Genomic DNA, 25449 nt, shown 5'->3' with positions numbered 1-25449 from the left:
ATGCCCCGCCCCTGGAATGCCCGGCTACGCCCCCATCGTGCCCAGCCCAGCCCCATTGGCGCTACACCACAGTTTGAATCCCACCACCATGGGAACCTGATACTAAAATTTTTGGATCCCACCACTGGAGAAAACCCCACCCCCTCCAGATCTTTGCAGAGTCCCAACCCAAAGAAAAATATCAGTATTTCCACCTTTTGTCTGGCAAGGCAGCTACAAGACAACCAGGAAAGCTGTCTCCACCACAGTGTGAGGAAAAGTGCCCCTGATGTATTTCCACCGGCCGTGGCATTATGAAAGTCTATGCTGGAAAATAGCCAGTGATACTTATAAATGGCCTTGGAAGGGGATTAGACAAATTAATGGAGGAAGATCGGTCCCAGAGTATGAGCTGAGATGGCTAAATGGAATCTCCATCTATAGAGGCGATGTACCTCTGAATTCCAGTACTGGGAAGCAGTGGCGTAGCTACAAGGGGGACATCCGGGGACAAACACCCCAGGCAGCCCCTGTTGAGTCACCGGGGGGGGGGGCGAAAAGCTATTTGAAGATGGAAGCTCTTGAAAGCTTATACTCTAGAAAACTTGTTGGTCTTTTAAGATGCTGCTGGACTTAAATCTAATTCTGGCTTCAGGTCAGCACTTCAAGATAACCCTGCACAGAAACCCACTTTCTAATTTGAAAGGCAGTCCTTTGTCTTAATTCCCCATATCACTGTATATTCATTCATTCATTCATTCATTCATTCATTCATTCATTCATTCATTCATTTCCTGCCTTTCTTTTCAGTGGGGAGCAAAAGGGGCATACTTTGCTCTCCTCTCCTTCATTTTATCCTCACAACAACCCTGCAAAGTGGATTAGGCTGATAAAGTGAGGCTGGTACAAGGTCAGCATGTAAGCTTCTGTGGCCCAAGCAGGAATTTGAACTAGTTGGACACTTTAACTCCTGTGCCACATAGGGCTCCTTAAGTTTCACCAAAAATGTGTGTTCCATAGAATCATAGAGTCGGAAGAGACCCCAAGGGTCATCCAGTCCAACCCCCTGCAATGCAGGAACACACAACCAAAGCCATCCAGCCTCTCTTTAAAAACCTCCAAAGAAGGAGACTCCACCACACTCCGAAGAAATGCATTCCACTGTCGAACAGTTCCTGAGTTCTTCCTATAGTAACTATGCTATATTTTTAAAACTTTGTTGTATTGTTTTTAATAAATTGCTGTTAGCTATCCTGAGCCCAGCTTTGCCAAGAAATACATAAAATAAATAAAATAATGATAAATTTCTCCTGCATTTCATGGCCAGTTGAGCCTGGTATTTTAAAAACAACAATACTTCCTCTATAAACCAGCCTGCCTACCGAGAAGTTACCTCTACTGCATCTGATGAAATTTGGCCCCAATCTACAAAAAATCAAACCCTGAAGTGCTGAAATAAAATGGTTTATAATTTTCTGATGTGTCAGAAAGTTTTCTCTCAGCTCTAGGTCCTCGGGCCTCACCAACAGGGCATCCCTTCAAATATCTAAACATGGCTATCATGTCACCTCCTAACCTTCGCTTCACCAACCTAAACTTCCCCAGCTCCCTAAGTGTTTGCTTTGTATTATTATTATTATTATTATTATTATTATTATTATTATTATTATTATTATTATTTGAACTCGTTACGGGCGACACAAGGAATAGGCGAGACGCAGCGATATCATCCGGTGGAGAGAAGCCAGTAGCGGGCTAATCCGGCTAATCTGCCGTGCTCTGGTCCCTGGCACCTTTTATTAGGGTTTTTGGGAAGGCGGGAGAGCGGGAGAATGTTGCGCAATACATGAATCAGAGGGGCTGCGTACGTGCGGGAGGAAACGCTCCTGTCTGGGCCTAATCCATACCTGGGGGTATGCACCTTTTGTCCCTTTGTCCAGGACACCTGGTGACCCGTGAGTCATGGGGTCTTGTGATCGGTGAGTCTGCTTGCCCAGAGGGTAACAGATGGTCCCGCCCTTCCCGTGCTCTTTCTGAGACTTCTACTTAGGTTCCTCGGCTGCCTACCACTACTCACTCACTACTCACTCACTCATAATAATAATAATAAATAAATAAATAAATAGTTGTTGTTGTTGTTTATTCGATTTATAGGCCGCCTCACACTCTAAAAGGCTCATAAGTGCCTCACAATACAACTGTTTTAATAACAGCACATAAAATACATAACTAAAACTAACCACATTAAAACAAATTTCCACCGCAGCAATTTGTAGGGCATGGACTCCAAACCTTTGACCATTTTGGTTGCCCTCCATTTTGGTCTCATTTCCTCCTCAGCTCACCTCGGAGAACTGGACGCATTGATGTTTACATTGGGACCCTGGGAGCCTAGTCCTAAAATGTTAATGGAGAGGGAGGCGGAAATTAGGCATGTGGTAGTGTAATCCTCTATCTTGTGGGTTCTGTGGGGTAACTTTGGAATGAGTCGGTACACAACAATTTTAAAAAACAACATGGTTTACTTCTTCTTAACATATAAATATATAACATCAACATTTAACATCACACTTCAAGGTCCTGTCTAAGTTTCATTTTCAAGTCCTTCTAGAAGCTATAGTCTACTGATACTGCTTAAGTCTAATTCTTCTTTGCAAGTGGGTTGGCTCCTGAAGACTCGCAAGGGCTTTGGTGAACAGGATTCTACTATGATGAAGGTTTCCAGGAGAATCCCTCACCCATTACAAAATACAAAAAGAAACTCCTGAAATAATAAACTCCTAACATTTTACACACATAGTAAAATAAAATAAACTACTTCCTTCCCAGAAGTTCCTGAATAATATTGCAGCTTTACCTTTTAATACAGGTAGTTATATTTATATAAACTAAGGTCCGAGTCTGGTAGCCTTGCCTCCTCCAAACTACATGAGCTCCTGCAGCCTCTTACAAGCTTTGAGTCTCCAATTCCTTACTAGGGTCAAATGCATTCTGAGCATGGGGGTTGGCACTGCTATCCATCCGTGATTCTGTAGCTCTTGGATACTTAGAGGAGAATCTATCACTGTACAGGAGAGATAAATTGCAGATGGATCCATATTGATCTTGCAGTAGCAGTGGAGAACAAATGGGAGTTTCGTCAAAATCCGCAGCCCTCTGCAGCCTCCTTGCTGTTTCTTGAGTCTCCCACCCCTTACTTGGCCAACTCCCATTCTGAGCATGGGGGTTACAGTAGCCAGTGTGGGTGGCTATCATGTGTTGAACATCATGTGTTGTTTGGGCCGAAGAGTGTGCCAAATTTGCACGTTGGTTATGGAAGCTGTGCATCGGTGCGAACATCCTCTGCAGCAATGCTCCTCTTATTGACATTGATCAATCTGATCGCTTCTGCCAGCTCCTTCTCAAGGAGGAAATGCAGGAATTCTTTAAAGGAAGGTTGCCAGCTCTCGGTTGGGAAATGCCTGGAGATTTTGGAGGGCAGAGCCTGTGGAGGGCGGGGATTGGGGGAAAGAGGAACCTCAGCTGGCTGTAATGCCATATAGTCCACCTTCCAAAGCAGCCATCTTCTACAGGGGAAGGGATCTTTGTCATCTGGAGATCAATTGCAATAGCAGGAGATCCAGAGGTGGGATCCAGCAGGTTCTCATAGGTTCCCGAGAGTAGGTTACTAATTATTTGTGTGTGCCGAGAGGGGGTTACTAATTATTATTATTATTATTATTATTTATTAAATTTATAGGCCGGTAATTGGTGATTTTGCCACGTGATTTTTGCCTTAGTTACTCCCTCCTCTCAGCAGTAGTGTGCAGAATCCTGAAGCAGCTCCAGCAGTGAGGTGCACCGGCGTGCGTGGCAGCCTGCGCCTACCGCGCATTCGCTTCCCGCCCTTACAAGGATCGGGCACAGCGGCCGCGCCCCTGCCACAGCCCCGCCTGGTAGAATGCCCCTACTTCAGGAATGCCTGGCTATGCCTCGCCTGTGCCCTTCTGCCTTAGGCCTCCATTACGCTACGCCACAGTTTGAATCCCACCACCATGGGAACCTGTTACTAACATTTTTGAATCCCAGCACTGAGGAAATCTCCAGGTACCCCCTGGAGATTGGCAGCCTTACTTGGAAGAAAATTATGTGGGCAGAGAGGTGGGGTCAAACGAGATAGGAAAAGCATACGTTCAGATTTCGCTTTCCTTCTTATGTAATGCAGCCAGCAGACACTGTGGAAGAGCCAAAACACACATTGACTTTTGATAAGCCACCTTTCCCCTAAAGCCAGTGAGAGAGACGTGACACGTCTGCAATAATTTAGGGCATGGATGCCCAGCAAGTGTTTTTAGAAAGCAGGCAGGGTTTTTGGCCGGCCCTTAGAGATTTGACCCGCAGTGCAGATTTTTAAAAGCACTGCTTTGACAGCAACGGTCACCACTGAACAAGGATCCCTGCTCTGTGATTGAAAGTCAGCTGCAGCCGCCATTTTGCGATGGGCTCCGCCTCCTGCTGCGGCCATCTTGTGCCTGCCATACGGTGTCAGAATCCCAAAGGAACCCAAAGGTTCTAAAAGACTGGGGACTCCTGATTTAGGGTTTTCCCATACAACCCTGTCTCTGTGACCATTCATTACCAGCTTGAGAGTACACAAGAGTCACTTCAGCACAGCATTCACACATAACAAAAAGGCACCCAGGCCGTTTCCGCACAGCACAATTATACCAGGTTACAATTGGTATCTTGCAATCCGGGTCTATTTTATCCCGGTTTCTCCCTTTGCATAGGTGCCTGTTTCTGCGAAGGAGTTGGAGACCAGGAGGAAATACTCCAATTTCTTTCATACGGCCCGGCTTTTTTTGTTTTCATAACGCTGATGCAGCATGCATGCCCAGTGTGCTGCATTCTGATTGGCTCTTCCTTCCTCCCCAAGGCAATGCTTCTGATTGGCAGATCCACAGCAACTGCAGGAAAATCAAGCAGGACACACAAAACCCTACGCAGCAGTGGCGTAGCAGGTTAAGAGCTCGTGTATCTAATCTGGAGGAACCGGGTTTGATTCCCCGCTCTGCCGCCTGAGCTGTGGAGGCTTATCTGGGGAATTCAGATTAGCCTGTGCACTCCCACACACGCCAGCTGGGTGACCTTGGGCTAGTCACAGCTTCTCGGAGCTCTCTCAGCCCCACCCACCTCACAGGGTGTTTGTTGTGAGGGGGAAAGGGCAAGGAGATTGTAAACCCCTTTGAGTCTCCTGCAGGAGAGAAAGGGGGGATATAAATCCAAACTCTTCTTCTTCTCTGGCTTTGGAAAGGAGCTGGTGCAGTGAGCAACACGGCAGGCATGGTGTACATACAAAGTTAAACCTTTTGATCAATACTGGGCAGAGCACTATGTCCCATCCACATTTAAAGGTGTGAAAGAAACTCCAGCATGAGACACCCCCCCCCCCCCCGCCCTGCCATGATATATCAAATAACGCTTGACTGGTCTTTGGGGCTGTCACGGTATGAGAGCATCCTGCCAGGCAGATGCTTCCCCACCCCTCCCCTCTCTGGATCCTGTTGGGAACGCGAGTTGGGCTGGCTGCAAATCAGCTGGTGAGTGGCGCTTGGTGGGAGTGAGCTGGAACTGGGTGAGCATGATGCAAGGCAGGGAGATCAGGCGGTGGGGTGAGGGAAATAAATCGGTTTTGGTCCCATGGCCTTCGCACGGAGGCGATTCAATGTGGGGTTTTGGGAAAAGATTGACATTTTAGCGGCTTTTGAAAAACCCGGAATGAGGGAAATATCGCAGAACAAACCCACTTTAGGTTTCGGAACCTTGCGAACTTCTTGACCAAACTGGGATATTTCTCTTGTACAACCCTGTGATATTTGGACCGTGCAGAAACGGCCCCAGAGACTCCATCTGTCCCTGTTTTCCTGGTAGTTCTCAGAAGGTACCACTGTGTGATCAGAAGTCTAGTGGCGGAGCAGCAGTGGCATAGTGGTTAAGAGCAGGTGCACGCTAATCTGGAGGAACCGGGTTTGATTCCCCGCTCTGCTGCTTGAGCTGTGGAGGCTTATCTGGGGAACCAGATTAGCTTGTGCACTCCAGCACATGCCAGCTGGGTGACCTAGTCATAGTTCTTCAGAGCTCTCTCAGCCCCACCCACCCCACAGGGTGTTTGTTGTGGGGGGGGGGGAAGGGAAAGGAGATTGTAAGCCCCTTTGAGTCTCCTACAGGAGAGAAAGGGGGGATATAAATCCAAACTCCTCTTCTTCTTCTAGGGGCATCTTAAAGACTAACACCTGTTCCGTCTAGGATCCACTGAGATGGAATGGGGGTCGCTTTCTCAGATGTATGAGATCGGTCCTTAAGCTATCTGTTAATTTATTCATTTGGTTATTTACAGTCTGTCTTTCTTGCTGACACTCAAGATGGATTATATAGCGTTATTCTGATGGTCCATGAGTGTAATAAATTACTGAGCGATTAATGGGTGGTGATTGCTTCTCACTCTGCAGGTCTAATGGGGATTTCAACAGCTTGGAGAAAGAAAAACGTCTTATCCCTTTATTAGGGGTTTAATGTTTAGAAACGGACAGTTGGTGCTTTTCATAGCCTGGAGGTAAATTACATCATCTGGTAAATCATATTCCATGAACCTCTATTCAAAGGGGCAGGGTGATGATGTACCTTCTGAACTGGGTGTGTCGAAAATTCAAAAAATGCCCAACTTGATTCTGGCGGCACGTCACACACCCACCCTGAACAAAAGAGAAACAATTCTTTACTTATTCATTTGTTTAAAAAAATACTGTCCAACAATGTGTGATGCTATGTATTATATAAAGGAAGTCAAATAATTACAAAAATGAAACTCAGGCCAAACAAATTCAGGTGTTGTCGGATGTTGATCAACGCTGTTGGGTCACCCAAAATGCGGAATGTCACCTTTGACGCACATGTCAGAGGTTAGCCAACACTGCTCTAAGCTGTTGGTTACCCTGCCAAGCTTTGAAATTTAGGAAATCCACAACAAATCCACAACCATAAATGTGAAATGTAATTGAGAAAAGGTATAGTATTCATTTCTGAAGGGCAGCTGTATGAAGAAGAAGAAGAAGAGTTTGGTTTTATATCCCCCCTTTCTCTCCTGCAGGAGACTCAAAGGGGCTGACAATCTCCTTGCCCTTCCCCCCTCACAACAAACACCCTGTGAGGTAGGTGGGGCTAAGAGAGCTCCGAGAAGCTGTGACTAGCCCAAGGTCACCCAGCTGGCGTGTGTGGGAGTGTACAGGCTAATCTGAATTCCCCAGATAAGCCTCCACAGCTCAGGCGGCAGAGCTGGGAATCAAACCCGGTTCCTCCAGATTAGATACACGAGCTCTTAACCTCCTACGCCACTGCTGCTCCTGCTGTAACAGAAATAAATAGGGGTCTAGGGGCACAGTAAACTATACACCATTTATTTCAGCACTGGGGTTGTTTGATTTTTTTGTAGATTAGAGCCCACTTCATCAGATGCAACGAGGTAACTTCTCACTAGGAAGGCTGGTTTATAGAGGAAGTTTAAAAAACACGCAACCAGACTTAACTGGCCATGAAATGCAGACATTTATCATTATTTTATTTATATCCTGCCCTTTTCTGGCAAAGCTGGGCTCAGGGTGGCGACCCTGTTTCCCCAAATATAAGACATCCCCGGAAAATAAGCCGTAGTAGAGGTTTTGCTGAAGTGCGAAATATAAGGCATCCCCCGAAAGTAAGACATAGCAAAGTTTTTGTTTGGAAGCATGCCCGACGAACAGAACACAGAAAAATAAGACATCCCCTGAAAATAAGACATAGCGCATCTTTGGGAGCAAAAATTAATATAAGACACTGTCTTATTTTCGGGGAAACACGGTAACAGCAATTTATTAAAAACTATACAATGGCGTTTTAAAAATATAGCATAGTTACTATAGGAAGAACTCGGGAAGAACTTTCTGTCGGGGCTGTTGGACAGTGGAATGCACTACCTCGGAGGGTGGTGGAGTCTCCTTCTGTGAAGGTTTTTAAAGAGAGGCTGGATGGCCATCTGTCAGGAGTGCTTTGGTTGTGTGTTCCTGAATTGCAGGGCATTGGACTGGATGGCTGTTGTGGTCTCTTCCAACTCTATATTCTAAGTCCAAATACTTAGCTTTATTTCCTAGTAACATGCCCAGTTGCCTCTTAACAAAACATATTATCCCAAACCAAAAGCAAGCCTCTGTAATGAAGTATTTCCAAACAGATCTTATTTGGAGCCAAGATTAGCTGGGAGGGCTTCTCTATCTCTTTAAAGATTAGGGACCTGAGTTTCTCAGATGCATCACCAGTGATATCATTAGCTACATTACATCGTTTGCTTTTGCCACCGTAACTCTTCTCGAGCTCTTCGGTTGATAACTACACCCATTTTGCAATGGAGAGACTTTATTTCTTTGCAAATAAGCTCTACTGTTTCAGCTACGAGCTGTAATAAATTAGCACATTCACACAGCTCCTTAGACACTGCTTGTTTACCTAAACCGTTTTTATGTCTGTATTTAAGAACATAAGAACAAGCCAGCTGGATCAGACCAAAGTCCATCTAGTCCAGCTCTCTGCTACTCGCAGTGGCCCACCAGGTGCCTTTGGGAGCTCACATGTAGGATGTGAACGCAATGGCCTTCTGCGGCTGTTGCTCCCGAGCACCTGGTCTGTTAAGGCATTTGCAATCTCAGATCAAGGAGGATCAAGATTGGTAGCCATAAATCGACTTCTCCTCCATAAATCTGTCCAAGCCCCTTTTAAAGCTATCCAGGTTAGTGGCCATCACCACCTCCTGTGGCAGCATATTCCAAACACCAATCACACGTTGCGTGAAGAAGTGTTTTGTTTTGCTTATATCTATCCCAGGACTTACTAGATATGCTTGCGATGTTATCTCCTCTTCATTGACCATTAGAGCCTCAAATCTGTTTGTTGTGGGTATTTGTGCCTTGTAAAAATTATCATTTTTTTGTTGTTGCTTGGTTACCAATGCCCTTGGAGTCTCCTTCAGCATCTCCCATTCGTTTCTTTTGGCCCATACTGATTATTCTTCAATTACTGCTTACTCCTCCACCTCTTTAATCTTGAAGTGCTGACAATTGCAGCTAGTAGAGTTCTGTTTAACCTTGGAGAACTCGCAGGAGCTATTTCTTTCACCGAGCTCGATCGCAGAGGCCCACCGGCGGTAGATCCGAGTCTGACCTCAGGCCAACAGGAGTCTCCGAATCTTGCGTCAGGCGAGCTTTTGTGAGCTATAAAAACCATTATTACCTGGAGTGGCTGAATACCCAGTTTCCCAGGAGAAGGTATGTGAGCAGTGGTGGGATCCAAAAATTTTAGTAACAGGTTCCCATGGTGGTGGGATTCAAACTGTGGCGTAGCGCCAATGGGGCTGGGCTGGGCACGACGGGGGCGTGGCCAGGCATTCCGGGGGTGGGGCATTAATAATTTCTCTATTTCTGTAAAAAACTCTTACTGTAAAAAAAAGTTCCTACTTTCCAGCTGGTATCTTTCTGTCCATAATTTAAACTCATGATAGCAAGTCCTATCGTCTACTGCCAACAGAAACAACGACTTCTCCTCTAATTGACTGCCTGTCAAATACTTAATACTTTCAAATACTTAATTTTGTTTCTAGAAATCAAAAGAAGGATACTTTCCTTCAACAAGGAACTTTACCATATTTCTAAAACATGTTTTTAAAACAGCCCAACAACAGGGAGAATGATCCCGTTTTCGACCTTCGCTCACCAGCCACATAGGAAACAACAGGACTTGATGATTTTTGGACCTAATGGAATTTCTAACGGAAAAGCAGACCCAATGAGTAGCCCCCTCTCGGCACACACAAATCATTAGTAACCCACTCTCGGGAACTGGTGAGAACCTGCTGGATCCCACCTCTGTGTGAGGTTACACTGCAAATTAGAGAGGACAGTAAATACCTTGTCAGAGGAGAAGAGAAGAGGTTCCAGTAAGAGTGGATGTGGAGATCGCTGCCCATAGTGGATAGATAGGCAAAGCAGCTGAATTTGAACACCGCACAAAAGCTTGACAGGAGTGAGAATGTCCTTTTTGTAAGCAATTCAGCCTACATTGCAAAATTCATCAACAGGTGGGAACCGTCGGAGCCCAACATCGGTTGGGAATGGTCAAGGTAGCAACCCAATAAAATAAATAAAACAGAAAATAGCCTGCAGGCAGTCTGAGCAAATTATTTGCTGGGCAGATGTAAATGTCCTCCTCCCCGCCCCACATTGCAGTGGGGCTGACCAGATCCAGAAATTTATGAATGGAAACGTACGTCTCAAAGAGCGTGTCAAAAAACGGACCGGAAAAATTATACAAGACACACGTATGCTGCTAAAGTGGCATTCAATGTATTACCCTCTTATATTTCTAATCAGGGATTTTCTCACGCGTGCTGAAACAGTTCACTCTCAGTTTAGTGCACACTCAAAACAGTCCAACGTATTAGTCCTGCTCTTCATATATTTGTATCCAAAACCATAGTCATAGGATATTATCCTGACATTTACAAAGTTCTTATTCTTCAAGAGTATGTTGTTATTCTGGATACGTGGCTGAAATCTTACGTGAGCTCCTGCTGGAGTCCATTTAAAGGAGCCTTGTTGCAATGCGGAGAAAAATTCAGCAAGAAGGCATCGAAAAGCTTTAGTTACGCGACTAGCTTCTGCTTGTTGAACTTTTTGCTTGCTGAATTTTTCTCCGCATTGCAACAAGGCTCCAGTTGGACTGTTTTGAGTGTGCACTAAACTGAGAGTGAACTGTTTCAGCACGCGTGAGAAAATCCCTGCGCTCCTTCCAAGGAAGTCCACTTGGAATAGAAATACAAATAAGCATTGTTGCACTTGTATTTTATGTATGATTAGAAATATAAGAGGGTAATACATTGAATGCCACTTTAGCAGCATACGTGTGTCTTGTATAATTTTTCCGGTCCATTTGCTGACCAGATCCACCCAGCCCCACACCTGCCAGCCCCACAGTTTCAAGGAGTTCCCAGGTGAGAATGTGCTTTTCAAAAGGGCGGTGTGAATCCAGGGTCACCCAGCATGTCTAAATGGGGCTTCAGCAACTGGAAGATCCCCTCCCCCTTTCTGGCTTGCTGCTGTATTGCAGTGGTCCCTGAACATTTTCGGGTCTTCACCCCTTTGGTTCTGTTACCACCAGGAAAATGAACAAAATATTCTCCTGAAGTCAGGTTGCCTGGCTACACCGGCTCCATGCCCGGACACGGAGAGTTGTGTGGTTCAGAAGCCTCCGTAAGGTTCACAGAGAATGTATATGTATGTTTGTGCCAGTGCTATATGATTTCCCTTGTGTTTGTGTCATTCTAGGATGTAATAAAAGCCCCTCTATGGCTCCTTCCGCACATGCAGAATAATGCACTTTCAAACTGCTTTCAGTGCTCTTTGAAGCTGTGCGGAATAGCAAAATCCACTTGCAAACAGTTGTGAAAGTGGTTTGAAAACGCATTATTTTGCGTGTGCGGAAGGGGCCTTAGTGGAGTGTATGCCTGCAGTTTAGGATTTTAGTTGAACAAGGTTCTTCAGTTAGGTTTAGGATTTTAGTTTAACAAGGTTAAGAACATAAGAACATAAGAACAAGCCAGCTGGATCAGACCAGAGTCCATCTAGTCCAGCTCTCTGCTACTCACAGTGGCCCATCAGGTGCCTTTGGGAGCTCACATGCTCACATTGGGAGCTCACATGGAAGCTCACAAGGTTCTTCAGTTAGGTTAATGTTCTATTAGTTTTAAGCAAGCCCTGCCAATAGGTATATGTCAAGTCTTGCCTATAAGTATGTGTGTTTATCCTTTAAGGTTTTTCTTAGGTTTAAGTTTAGAAATGTTGTTTTTGAAATTTGTGTCTGATGGCCAAAGCAGTGGCCAGAAAGGTCTGATATTAAGGGACAAGGAAGTAGGCTCTGGAATGCAGCTTAGACCAACGCCCAGCCGACTCTTTGATAAGGACAAAGACCCTCTTTGGACTTGCTAATCGAATCTGTTGCCAGCACCCAAGGGTCACCCAGCCGTTGGAAGACGTGCAGGGACCACCATTGGACAGTTTGAACTTCTCTTTGTTACAGCAAGGTGAAGCAGGAGCCTGAGGGCATTGCGATAGCGAGTCACCTGGAGTTTTATGAATAAAACCTTATCTGCTCTCCGTTCAGCACCATTGCGAGAGCTCGTGGGAAGACGCCTGACAGCGGGATTTGGGAATCCCATTCAGAAAAGTGTAACTGTATCTTGTTTGTGAACTGTCTTGTTTTACGATTAGTGTTTTGGGTGAGGGACTTGTCCCCTCCCCTCCCCTTTGCCCCCTTTGAAGTTTGGGAATAAAAGTTCTTGCACTGCGTTGCAAGGGCGTGATTCTCTCCTGACCGAGCTGTGACCACCACCTGCAATAAAATCCTTTTTGCTTGAAGAACATCAGCTTCCTGCGCCTCATTATGTTGCTGAGCTGAAATCACTTATGGTTACCTGGCAAACAGCGGTAACAGTTCCACGAACTCATCCCAAGTGCCCCCCACCCTATAAAAAGCATTATTCAAAATAGTGGTTTGCATGAGAGCAGCAGTGGCGTAGTGGTTAAGAGCAGGTGCACTCTAATCTGGAGGAACCGGGTTTGATTCCCTGCTCTGTCACGAGCTGTGGAGGCTTATCTGGTGAACAAGATTAGATTGTGCACTCCAACACATGCCAGTTGGGTGACCTTGGAGCTCTCTCAGCCCCGCCCACCTCACAGGGTGTTTGTTGTGGGGAGGGAAAGGAGATTGTAAGCCCCTTTGAGTCTCCTTACAGGAAAGGGGGGGGGGATATTCATCCAAAACTCTTCTTCTCTTCTCACTAAGGAGGACAATAACAATTAAATTAGAAACAGTAACAATAAATTGGAAATCCGACTCAAACTTTTTAGTTTAATTTATTCAGCAAAATGGATGAACTTGACCTGGTTGGTACCAGCTTTTCAATGTCAGAACAAAAATTCTGAGTTTACACCAGATTTGCCAGAAGATTCCATAGCTTGATCTGTAAATAAGCGAACAACACAATTGAAATGGCCCAACCCCAACACCCCCCGACCGCCCTTTTGCCTCTTCGTGCCCCCGTAGGTCATTCCACCACACCCGGGGCAGTACTGCCCACTTTGGGAAGCGCTACTGTAATGTGTCTTTTTCTGTGTAGTGCATAGGTGCCAAACTTGCTACCCTCCAGATGTTATGGACTACAGTCCCCATCATGATGCTGGCAGGGGATGATGGGAACTGTAGTCCATAACATCTGGAGGGCCGCAAGTTTGACAGCTGTGGTGTAGTGTTAGCCACTTTTGAGTCTCCATCGGGGAGAACAGAAAAATACAAATATACGAAATACATAAATGAACAGGCACCAGTGGGTAACGGTCCAGTCACCTGGGAGATCCAGTGTGATGTAGTGGAGAACCAGTTTGATTCCTCACTCCTCCAGATGAGTGGCAGAGGCTTATCTGGTGAACCAGATGTGTTTCCGCACTCATACATTCTTGCTGGGTGACCTTGGGCTAGTCACAGTTCTCTCTGAACTCTCTCAGCCTCACCTACCTCACAAGGTGTCTGTTGTGGGGAGAAGAAGAAGAGTTTGGATTTATATCCCCCCTTTCTCTCCTGCAGGAGACTCAAAGGGGCTTACAATCTCCTTGCCCTTCCCCCCTCACAACGAACACCCTGTGAGGCAGGTGGGGCTGAGAGAGCTCCGAGTAGCTGTGACTAGCCCAAGGTCACCCAGCTGGCGTGTGTGGGAGTGTACAGGCTAATCTGAATTCCCCAGATAAGCTTCCACAGCTCAGGGGGCAGAGCTGGGAATCAAACCCGGTTCCTCCAGATTAGATACACGAGCTCTTAACCTCCTATGCCACACGAGCTCTTAACCTCCTACGCCACTGGAGGGAGGGAAAGGAGTCTGTAAGCCACCCTGAGTCTCCTTACAGGAGAGAAAGGCGGGGTATGAATCCAAACTCCTCCTCTTCTTCTCAGAAGAAGAAAATACAGAACAGCAGCCCTGCAGGGTCTTGTGGCCTATTAACAGATTGCAGAAAAAGCATTCAGTCCATGACTGAGCCATGCATCTGGCAAAGCAGGATCCAACCTATGGGAGCTTCTGCCACAAGAAAGCGGTGAGTCGATAATGGCCGAAGACGCACCGTTGTTTTTGCTTAAGAAAGGTGCAATAACCGCAGGACTGGATTCGCTAGGAGAAGCAGATAATCAGTCCAGAAGAGGGGGAAATTATATTTCTATGGAGGAACCCAACACCCCAAGGAGAACAAAAATGGACCCCCACAATAAAATTGAGACAATTCTTCCCGTCGTCCTTCCTGTAGTTCTATCCAAATCTGTCCCTCGGCTTTAAAAGAATTCCAGTTGTTGAACTGAGTTTTTATGCCCTTTTGACTAACGTTCAGTCAAATACCTACTTTCCTCAAATCCCTTTTATCTACTCAGGATCAACTGAGAACAAGGGTTTGCCTATGTCAGGGGTCTTCAAACTATGGCCTTCCAGATGTTCACGGACTACAGTTCTCATCAGCCCCTGCCAGCATGGCCAAGTGGTAGGACTCATGGGAATGGTGGTCTATGAACATCTGGAGGGCCATAGTTTGAAGACCCCTGGCCTATGTGAAATCCCTTCAGGTATTTTAAGATAATTATCATGTTTCTCCCAGGCTAAGCATGCCTAGTCCCTTCAAGCTTGTCTTCCAGACCTTCGGTTCACTTTGTTGGCCTCCTGGGAACCTGCTCCAATTTGTCCATGCCATTTGTAATGGGACCTCTTGAGTCTCCACCTAGCTGGACAAGAAAGGCTCAATACCTCTCCAGCACACCACTGCTGGACTAGCCCAGCATGAACATGGATTCAGGTACTGGGAGTCTCAGTAGACTACAAAGTGAACATGAGTCAGCAGTGTGATGCAGCAGCCAAGAAAGCCAATACAATTCTGGGCTGCATCAATAAGAGTATAGTGTCTAGATCGAGGGACGTAGTACCATTCATCTGCATTGGTCGGATCTCATCTCAAATACTGTGTCCAATTCTGGGCGCCACCATTCAAGAAGGATATCAACAAACTGGAAGCGGTCCAGAGGAGGGCGAACAAAATGGTCGAAAGTCTGGAATCCATGCCCTATGAGGAGAGACTTAGGGAGCTGGGTATGTTTAGTCTGGAGAAAAGGAGGTTGGGGGGGGGGGGGGGGGTGTCGTGATAGCCATGTTGAAATATTTGAAGGGATGTCTTATTGAAGAGGGAGCAAGATTGTTTCACGCTGCTCCAGAGACTAGGACAAGGAGTAATGGATTCAAACTATAAGAAGAGATTCCACCTAAACATTAGAAAGAACTTTTTGATGGTAAGGGCTGTTTGACAGTAGAATATGCTGCCTCCGAGTGCGGTGGAGTCTCTTTCTTTTGAAGTTTTTAAACAGAGACTGAATCTTTCAAGGGTCTTTGATTGTGTATCCCTGCATGGCAGGGCATTGGACTTGATGGCCCTTGGGGCCTCTTCCAACCCTACGATTCTATATTGCAACCAAGACCTTGAGAAGGTGCAGTAGGACTTCCACATTAATAATCTAGGGCCATGGTGGTGAACCTTTGGCACTCCAGATGTTATGGATTACAATTCCCATCAACCCCTGCCAGCATGGCCAATTGGCCGTGCTGGCAGGGGCTGATGGGAATTGTAGTCCATAACATCTGGGGTGCCAAAGGTTCGCCACCACTGATCTAGGGAAAAATCTATCTTGTGTGTGTGTTGGGGCCAGGGACCAGTCATGGAAAGCAGAGGATAGGACAAAATAACTTCCTAAATGACAGTTCTCTGACGCTCGTCTAGTTTGTAGATCCAGGTGCCAGGCTCCTTCCGTGGAGGCGGAGTGTTTTAGCCTTCCCTGGACAACACGAGGACAATTGGAATAGCTTTGTTATCATCTTGGGTTGCCAGACAATTATGCTCACAGACCTGCTTTCCACCAAATGGTTGCGCCCTAAAGATATTTTTGTAAGAATTCCTTCGGTTCGTTAAATGAATCACCTGTACAATTGCCGTCTTTAGGAACCGTGCAGACGTCTTGAGGAGCTTTAAAAATCAGAACGCAAGGAGCCACAGATACCGCCTGGATGGAGAGGTTCTTGAACAGAACTGCTTTGTTTTCCTTTAGCGCTTTGGAAATGCAGGCAGCCTCAAAATAGACATGGTGAGAGCCTGCATCTGGAGTCCTGACTGTGGCTGCTTGCATATGGACTTCCTAAGGTTCAGATCCAATTCAGCATTTTCTGCTGTTTATTCATAGTGCCAATGGCGTATCTAGGGGGGAGCAGACGGGACAGACGCCTGAGGTGCCACTTTGAAGTGTTATGTGGGGCAGTGGTGGGATCCAAACATTTTAATAACAGGTTCCCATGGTGGTGGGATTCAAACTGTGGCATAGCGCCAATGGGGCTGGGCAGGGCATGACGTGGGTGTGGCCGAGCATTCCAGGGGCAGGGCATTCCTGGGCGGGGCTGTGGCAAGGCCTTGGCCAGCTGCGCTGAATCCTTGAAGTGAGAAGCGAATGCTGCCTTGAGCATGAGGCTGCCACGCACGCCAGCGCACCTCCTGCTAGACTGCTTCAAGTTCTGCGCGCTACTGCTGAGAGGAGAGGCGTAACTAAGGCAAAAATCACGTGGCAAAATCACCCATTAGTAACCCCCTCTCGGCGCACAAAAATAATTAGCAACCTACTCTCGGGAACCTGTGAGAACCTGCTGGATCCCACCTCTGCTTTTCTCCCCAACTGAGAACCACAGTGGCTTACGTTTGTGTGTGGGGGCAGATATTCCATATTTTTCTGCAACTTTGGGACTTCCTTAGACTTGGAGCAAAATTCTCTTTCCGCTTCTAGCCCCAGTATATGAATCTCTCATTTACACTCAAGGGTCCAGTTCCAAATTAGATCTACAGAGGATGCTCTGTGGCCTGCTTTGAAAAAAAAACACAGGTAGCTTTGAGTAGTATATAACTTAAACTGACCAGAGGAGATTTCAGTGAGGTTCTGAGGCTCCATAATTAACCCAATATCCTGTCTGCAGTCTGTACTCAGTAGTACAGTGGACACACATATGAACCTCAGGAAATGCAGTCATAACTCAACTTTTGACATTCTCAAATGAGAAACTTGTCTCTCAATGTCATCATTTCCATTCTTCCCGATTCTGGGTTGTTGTTTTATCTCAAACTGATAATGAAATCCTAAACAGAGTTAACCCCTTCTAAATCCGCTGAAGACAAGAGTGTAACAATGTTTAGGATAATTTTGGAAGGTAACCATGTTGGCAGCCTTCAAACAAAGACGCTTCAAAGGGAGATCGCAAGGTGAGATTGCTGCCCTTGAGTTCTTCACAAATTCAGAATAATTTTTCTTTATTTAATTTATTTTTGTTAAATTTATATCCCGCCCTTTCCCTGCAGGGCTCAGTAGACCTCCATCATGGCTGAACAGAGACAGAGATTCTTCCCCCACTCCAGATGCTAATTATCTGAACCCTAAGTATTTCTCTTTTGCTTTGATCAAGCGGATTACATTTTGCATTGTCCCTCTGCATCCTGACTCTGTTCTCTATAACACCCCTCCCACCTTCAGTTGGGGATATAAGGGCTCAGGAATCTCCATTCCTGAGTATGTCTGACCAAGGGTGCTTTGATTCTCAGGATCTCAAATCCTGAAAAAAAATCTTGTGGGTCTCTAAATCGGCTTAAGATAGCGCGGCACATTTTGCACATCCCTTGCTTTTAAAGTCGGGCTTTCCAGATCTCAAAGTACGATGACAATTTTCTTCAGCCTCCTTTGATTTCAGCACGGAATACACAGCAGCCAGCCAACAAATAACATTGGCATTAAGGAGGTGTCAAAAACTAGTACTGCGATCTCAAAGCCATCTCCTTCGGCTTCAAGCCAAACAGATGGGACTCGATTCCGGCACAAGATAACCAAGAAATCACTGACATGCTTTTTTAAAAAAATCTACAGGTTAAGAGAACAGCTTTCGCTGCTATTGACGGACAAACACGTGCTCTGCTCCCAGCCTGCGACACCACGAGATGCTACTCTCTCTCAAGCAACACTTTACGTTGGGTTTTTAAAACCAGAGGTATCCAGTACCTCAGAAGCCAGCTGAACAATCCCACAGACTGACCAAGGGCTGCCCTTTGCCTTTTATACATGAAAACCCTTCCGCAGACTTTCTCCTTTTTTGACACACAGCAGCCTAAAGCGCAGCAGATAAAGTTCACCAGCTATGGTAGATCAGAGCGTGTGAGGATGTAGATCTGACACTCCGCCACCACGGAACGAGCCTGGGAGCTGGACATTAAGCATGAATGGAGACAGGGGCCCTTAAGCCACAGCGTGACTGAGCTTTTCTCTGCCAACACAGCCCTGCATGCAACCTATCCTCCTGAAACGCTCAGGGCTTGAAGCGTAAAGCCACGAGTTTATCACGACAAGGCGACGTCGCAATGGGTGATAGCGGTCTGCGTTCGGCAACCAAAGCGAGCCAAAGCCCGCCAGAGAACTTCCCGCTTGCTTTGCCTCTTATGTGCGTTTTGCAAACAGGACCGTCCCTACTTGAGCCTCCATGCCCATTTTATACAGGCCCGCCTTCCAGAGCGCTTCTCCTCTCTTCTGAGAAAAGGCAGGGGACCAACCACCCGCCGCATGGCACAAGAACGTGCACATGCAGCACTCCGAATCGTGCCTGAACCCCAGGCCGGTTACTTCCAGCTGCCTGCACTGCCGTTTCTGGAGCTATACCAGCTAGCTGCCTCATTGTTTCTCTCTTTTTTCCCCTCTGAAACTTCTCTCTCTCTCTCTCTCTTGTCCTGTTCGCCCTACAAACTGTGGTGTTCCAGCTGGGATGGCAAGGGATGGACAGGGCTAACAAGAAGAGGATGGACGAGCTCTTGGTTTTAATAGTTCCTATGGGACAGGGAGTTGCTCCCCTCCGGCTTTCCCGCTGTGTTCCCCCAGCTCTCTCTCTCCTGTAAATCCAGCCTCCCTGTTTTCCCGGTAGCCAATCCGTCTCTCTCGCTCTCTCCCCAGCGCTCTCCTCTCCTCGGCACGGAGGCACAGCTGTTCGGCGCAAGCTCAGAGCACCCCCCCCGGAAAGCAGACCCAAGTCCGTGCTTCACTTCTGCTCCAGCTCATCCGCGACTGTGGTCACCTCGATGGTGGTGTGCTCTTCCGTGGCCGCGGCGCCCTCGACCACGCTGGATGGCACGGTCACGATCGTGCTCCCGCTGGGAGATACCTGCGTCATGTTTTGGATGGCCGTGCCCAGTCCCGGGATGGTGAGCAGCTGGAAAGGGCTGACCACTTTGACCACGGTGCCGCCGTCTTGGATGGCCGCCGTGCTCAGGACCGTGAGGTTGGAGGCGTCCGGGTGAAACTCAACAGTGTTGGGGAAAGAGGAACCTGCCGGCCCTTAAGGGCGGTGCCCAACCGCCTAGGAGGGGAGAGTTCTGGAAGTGACTTGCGCCGTATAGCCTTCCGTTGTGGAGACCCCGGGAGAGCAGCCACCGCTACCCGGCCCAGGAGGGTTGGCGAGGCTGGGGTCAGCGGGCATCCCCGGAGCCAGGGCAATCTGCGCGGGCTGGGTCAGGACTTGGGAGGTGATGGCGGGGGGCCCGGACGTGGCCCTGGTCAGCCGGGGGCGCTTCAGAGGGGACGGGATGGAGACCGGCGTCAGGGTCATCAGCACGTTGTTCAGGTGCTGCGATTTGTTCTTCAGCTCCTTCGCTCTCTTGCGGTGCTCCTCACACTGCTGCTCCAGAGCTGGAGGGGAAGCAAGAAGGGGAGGGGGGCGACAAGGGGTAAAGCAAGTCTCCTCCCCAGAGGTGGAGCTTCCACGGAGACATATCTATCTGTCTGTCTGTCTGTCTGTCTGTCTGTCTAATTATTTTATATACCGCCCTCCCCCTGAGGGCTCAGGGCGGTTCACAACAAGGTTAAAACATACATCAAAACATAATTTAAATATCACGTTACCTAAAAACAGAACCCATTTAAAAATGTGGATGGCGTCTGGCTACCCCCTCCCCCCCCCCTTGTGCCCACGGGAGGCCAGATGACACGGTAGATGTATTTTTAACCAGGCTGGCCAAACGCCTGGCGGAACAGGTCCGTCTTGCAGGCCCTGCGGAAACTCTGTAAGTCCCGCAGGGCCCTGGTCTCCCTTGGGAGCCCATTCCACCAGGTAGGGGCCAGGGCTGAAAAGGCCCTGCCCCTCATCGAGACCAACCTGACCGTTTTGGGACCAGGGATCACGAGTAGGTCCTCCTCCGAGGAGCGGAGGGGCCTACCGGGGCAATATGGGGAGAGGCGGTCCCTCAGGTATGAAGGTCCGAGACCGCGAACGGCTTTGAAGGTCAAAACCAACACTTTAAACATAATCCGGAACTCAATCGGCAGCCGGTGCAGATGGTATAGGATCGGTGTAATTTGATCCCTGCTCGAACTGCCAGTAAACAGCCTGGCTGCCGCATTCTGAATGAGTTTTAATTTCCCGATCATGGCCAAAGGCTGCCGTTTGGTCATTGGGGGCAGAAAATCACCTCCCACATCCCTCCTCCTTCCCACCTCGGCCCTCCCCTGCCCCGCCAGGCTGCTCCTTCAGCCAGCAGAGGTGGGGCCGCTCTTGGATGCCTCTCGGCCCTGTCAGGCCCGGCCCCACTGCCATCTACAGTAAGTGGGGCGCAAGGGTGTGCGTATGTGTTTGTGTGTGCTCAGAGCAGGTGTTGCCCCGGGCGCCATTTTCCCTTGCTACGCCTCTGCTGCTCCTAGTCCCGTCGTAACATAAGGCAAAAGGATTTTGAGAATGGCAGTGCTTGGGGAAGGGGATCGGTTTCTACCAAGAAAACCTATACCCATGGTGGCGAACCTTTGGCACTCCAGATGTTATGGACTACAATTCCCATCAGCCCCTTCCAGCATGGCCAATTGGCCATGCTGGAAGGGGCTGATGTGTCCATAACATCTGAGTGCAAGAGTCTCCTGCTGTTTCTCTGAATTCACAGGTGATTACACTCATAGACATTTCACATGGGACGTCGTTTAACGCATCCCTAAATCCTTCAGCAGATCCAACCCCGACACCAAGCGGCCCGTGTGTGCCATTAGGAGTCCAGCAGGTGGCAGTAGTGAAATGCCGTGGGCGGCAAACCGCGAAACCCAACATCGCATCTTCACAACTGTCCTGCTGAAACACTGGTGGGGAGGGAGGGGCTCTGCTGCCAATAAGCCCCTGCAAAGAATGTATCTCTCACATAAAGAACCAACGGCTGGTACCTGCTAAGTCTCGGGTATATTGCTCTCGGGAACGGTCCATCTGGCATTTGTGGCTCGCCAAAACTTTCTTCACCAGATCGATCATGCCAAAGTTCTGGACTGTATTGTTGAGTAAAATGGCATCTTAAAAAAAACAAAAACCAGAAACAAAATCAATGAAAAAGCAAGTATTCCAACATCCAACATGCTCAGAATGGGTTGACCCAGAAAGGGGTGGAGACCCAAAGCAGGAGGAGGCTGCAGAGCTCATGTAGTTTGGAGGAGACGAGGCTACCAGACTAGGACCTTGGTTTGTATTAGCCCTTAACACCTTGTTAAGGTAACTGCAATGTTGTTGGGAACTAGTGGGAAGGTAGTGGTTTATTTTTGCTATGTTGTAAATGTTGGGTTTATTGTTTCAGGGTTTTATGTTTGTAATGGGTAGAGTTCTCTGGGAAAGCCTTCATCATAGTGATCCTGTTCACCAAGCCCTTGGAGTCTTCAGAACCAACCCACTTACAAGAAAATTGGACTTGGCAGTATCCAGTAGACTGTAAATATGGGACTTGAAAATGCAACCTGAACAGGACCTTGAAGTGTGATGTTAAATGTTGATGTTTGGTGTTATATGTTAAGAAAGTAAACCATTTTGTTTTTTAAAATTGTTGTTGCAAACTCATTCCAAGTTCTGCCCCACAGAACCCACAAGCTGAGGTTACACAAGCAGCAGAGAAAGGACAAGAATGTCTTTCTTTAGGTCAGTATTCTCCTTGCTGTGGGCACAGGATGGAGGGAAGGCAGATGAAAGCTCAGGTATACCAGCATGGTGTCGTGGTCAAGAGCAAGTGGATTCTAATCTGGAGAACCGGGTTTGATCCCCCTCTTCTCCATGTGAGAGGCGGAGGCTTATCTGGTGAACCAGGTGTGTTTCCGCACTCCTACATTCCTGCTGGGTGACCTTGGGCTAGTCACAGTTCTCTCGGGACTCTCTCAGTCCGGTTAGAATACGTCTGGGAACAAGTACAGTTAGAAATAATGTCTTGAAACCAACTATGGCAAGATGGACAAATTGAAATGATGAAGATACGGACTGAATTGCACAGTTGGATGAGAGAGAAGTTTAGGTCATAGAAGGAAAGATGGAGAAGGGAGAACAGAAAGGATGAACCTGCCGCTGCTTACCTAAGAAATGAAGAAAGAAACTCATGGGGAGGGAGGGGAAAAAGGGGAAAATTATAATTTGGATGAAACACCAAGTTTGTAATATGTTTGTAAGAAACCGGTCCAAATATACTAATTAATTTTTTTTTAAAAATGAACTCTCTCAGTCCCACCTTCCTCACAAGGGTATGATGTGAGGAGAGGAAGGGAAAGGAGCTTGTAAGCCACCTTGAGTCTCCTTGAGGAGCAGCAGTGGCGTAGGAGGTTAAGAGCTCGTGTATCTAATCTGGAGGAGCCGGGTTTGATTCCCAGCTCTGCCGCCTGAGCTGTGGAGGCTGATCTAGGGGAATTCAGATTAGCCTGTACACTCCCACACACGCCAGCTGGGTGACCTTGGGCTAGTCACAGCTTCTCGGAGCTCTCTCAGCCCCACCTACCTCACAGGGTGTTTGTTGTGGGGGGGAGGGCAAGGAGATTGTCAGCCCCTTTGAGTCTCCTGCAGGAGAGAAAGGGGGGATATAAATCCAAACTCTTCTTCTTCTTCTTACAGGAGAGAAAGGTGGGGTATAAATCCAAACTCCTCCTCCTTCTAATCATTCTGTAGTTATTTAACACCATTTCTTCTGTAGTCAGCAAGAATTTTCTTTGATATTCATTACTGCATGACAATACACTGTTCAATTCTGGCAACACACAGGGCTGTGTGTATTACTTTACTCCATCCTACCTGGACTCTGAACCCTGCGCTCAGTGCTGCTGTTTAAACGTACCAGTCTCTCTTTGGCATCCTACAATTAGGCTGAAAATCTGGAACTGTTTTGCCACAGCTGGAGATTAAACAGAGAGCAAACTGGATAGAAAAGCAGGAATATAATAACAGAGCTATTACGGGAAAGGTAAATGTAAAAGGTAAACAGAGCTATTACAGGAAAGGGAAAAAAGGTACAGGAAGTACCAATCTGACCACTTGAAGGGAGCCCTCTGGCTTTTGAGCATTCACAAATATGATACTTGGCTGTCTCCGGAACAAGAAGAACGAGGACCTTTTTATTTCTTTAAGTGCAACCTTAGAATAGCAGGATGTCAAATTCTGCATCATTCTGCGTCACGGGCTCCCCCAGCGTGGAAACCACTTGGCCAACAGGCAGGTTGGTGAGCTGAGTGACTGGCTGAGTGTAACCATAACTACCATTACAGAAAGCCTACCAGAGTCATGCTGGTATCAGACAGAATCTTAGCTCATCAGCTTCTTACTGCTGCATTTGAGAGAGGGTTTGGATTTATATCCCCTTTCTCCTGTAGGAGACTCAGGGAGCTTACAATCTCCTTGCCCCTAGGTGGGGCTGAGAGAGCTCCGAGAAGCTGTGACTAGCCCAAGGTCACCCAGCTGGCATGTGTGGGGGTGTACAGGCTAATCTGAATTCCCCAGATGATGATGATGATGATGATGATGATGATGATAAGAAGAAGAAGAAGAAGAAGAAGAGGAGGAGGAGGAGTTTGGATTTATATCCCCCCTTTCTCTCCTGCAGGACTCAAAGGGAGCTTACAATCTCCTTTTCGCCCCCCCCTCCCCAACAAACACCCTGTGAGGTGGAGGTGGGGGGCTGAGAGCTCAAGAGCTGTGACCCCAGCCCAAGGTCACCCAGCTGGCATGTGTGGGAGTGCACAGGCTAATTAGATTCCCCAGATAGAAGCCTCCCACAGCTCCAGGCTGACAGGCGCAGAATCAATGATTCCTCCAGATTAGATACACGAGCTCTTAACCTCCTACGCTACTGCTGAAGAAGAAGAAGAGTTGGATTTATATCCCCCCCCCTTTCTCTCCTGTAAGGAGACACCGAGGGGCTTACCAAACTCCTTTCCCTTCCCCTCACAGCAAACACCCTGTGAGGTGGGTGGGAGGGCAGAGGAGTTCGAAGAGACTGCTTGACTAGCCCAAGATCCCACTTGGCTGGCGTGTGCTGGAGTGCACAAGCAAAATCTAGTTCCCCAGATAAGCCTCCACAGTTCAAGTGGCAGAGCGGGGAATCAGACCCAGTTCTCCAGTTTAGCGTGCACCTGCTCATAACCACTACACTACGCTGGCTCAGAATGCACATACCAAAAATGTTTAACTAATCCGTTCACCACATCTATTTGCGGGCATCACTAGCAATCCTCCACAGTGGGGATCCAAAACAGCTCACACTGCTGTTCTCTGCTCACAACAACCTGGTGAGGTAAAGGAGCAGCAGTAGCGTAGGAGGTTAAGAGCTCGTGTATCTAATCTGGAGGAACCGGGTTTGATTCCCAGCTCTGCCGCCTGACCTGTGGAGGCTTATCTGAGGAATTCAGATCAGCCTGTGCACTCCCACACACGCCAGGTGGGCTGACAAACTAGTCACATAGAACTATCTGAGCTCTCTGGCCACCAGGAGTGACTGACAATGAAGAAGAAGGTAAGCTTGAGGAGTCTCCTACAGGAGAAAGAGGATATAAATCAAACTCTTCTTCTTCTTCTTCTTCTTCTTCTTTTCTTCTTCTTCTTCTTCTTCAATTAGGCTGAGTGTGTGTGACTAGCCCAAGGTCACGCTGCAGGTTTCCGTGGCAGAGTGGAGATTCAAACCGGGGTCTTCCAGATGGTAGTCTGACACTCTCACCACTGACATACGCTGGCTCTCCATGTTTTCTGGACTGCCAAGAGCATTAGAAGAAGAAGAAGAAGAAGAAGAAGAAGAAGAAGAAGAAGAAGAAGAAGAAGAAGAAGAAGGGAGGAGGAGGGAGGAGGGAGGGAGGAGGAGTTTGGATTTATATCCCCCTTCTCTCCTGGGGGAGACTCAAAGGGGCTTACAATCTCCTTGCCCTTCCCCCTCACAACAACCTGTGAGGTAGGTGGGGCTGAGAGAGATCCAAGAAGCTGTGACTAGCCCAAGGTCACCCAGC

The 25449-nt window shown here is 47.6% G+C and overlaps 1 protein-coding gene and 1 long non-coding RNA gene across 2 annotated transcripts in view; both read right to left on the bottom strand.

The window, feature by feature from the left end:
- Positions 1-2594: 2594 nt before the first annotated feature.
- On the bottom strand, positions 2595-2892 carry LOC125432490. The gene is made up of 2 exons (XR_007244482.1): positions 2837-2892; positions 2595-2740 (listed from the first exon to the last, which is right to left on the bottom strand). It is a non-coding gene; the product is annotated as an uncharacterized LOC125432490 (long non-coding RNA).
- A 14563-nt stretch (positions 2893-17455) lies between these two features.
- GMEB2 (glucocorticoid modulatory element binding protein 2) overlaps positions 17456-25449 on the bottom strand; it is a 35442-nt gene continuing 27448 nt past the window's right edge. Inside the window, 2 exon segments of the mRNA XM_048496046.1 lie at positions 17456-19872; positions 21385-21507. Coding sequence (XP_048352003.1) covers positions 19226-19872; positions 21385-21507 — 770 coding nt within the window. The 3' untranslated portion in view covers positions 17456-19225.

The sequence above is a fragment of the Sphaerodactylus townsendi genome, linkage group LG05 (genome assembly GCF_021028975.2).
Source record: "Sphaerodactylus townsendi isolate TG3544 linkage group LG05, MPM_Stown_v2.3, whole genome shotgun sequence".
In the NCBI taxonomy this organism is placed as follows: Eukaryota; Metazoa; Chordata; class Lepidosauria; order Squamata; family Sphaerodactylidae; genus Sphaerodactylus; species Sphaerodactylus townsendi.
Note: the sequence above shows the minus strand (reverse complement) of the source record. Positions and strands in the feature narration are given on the sequence as shown.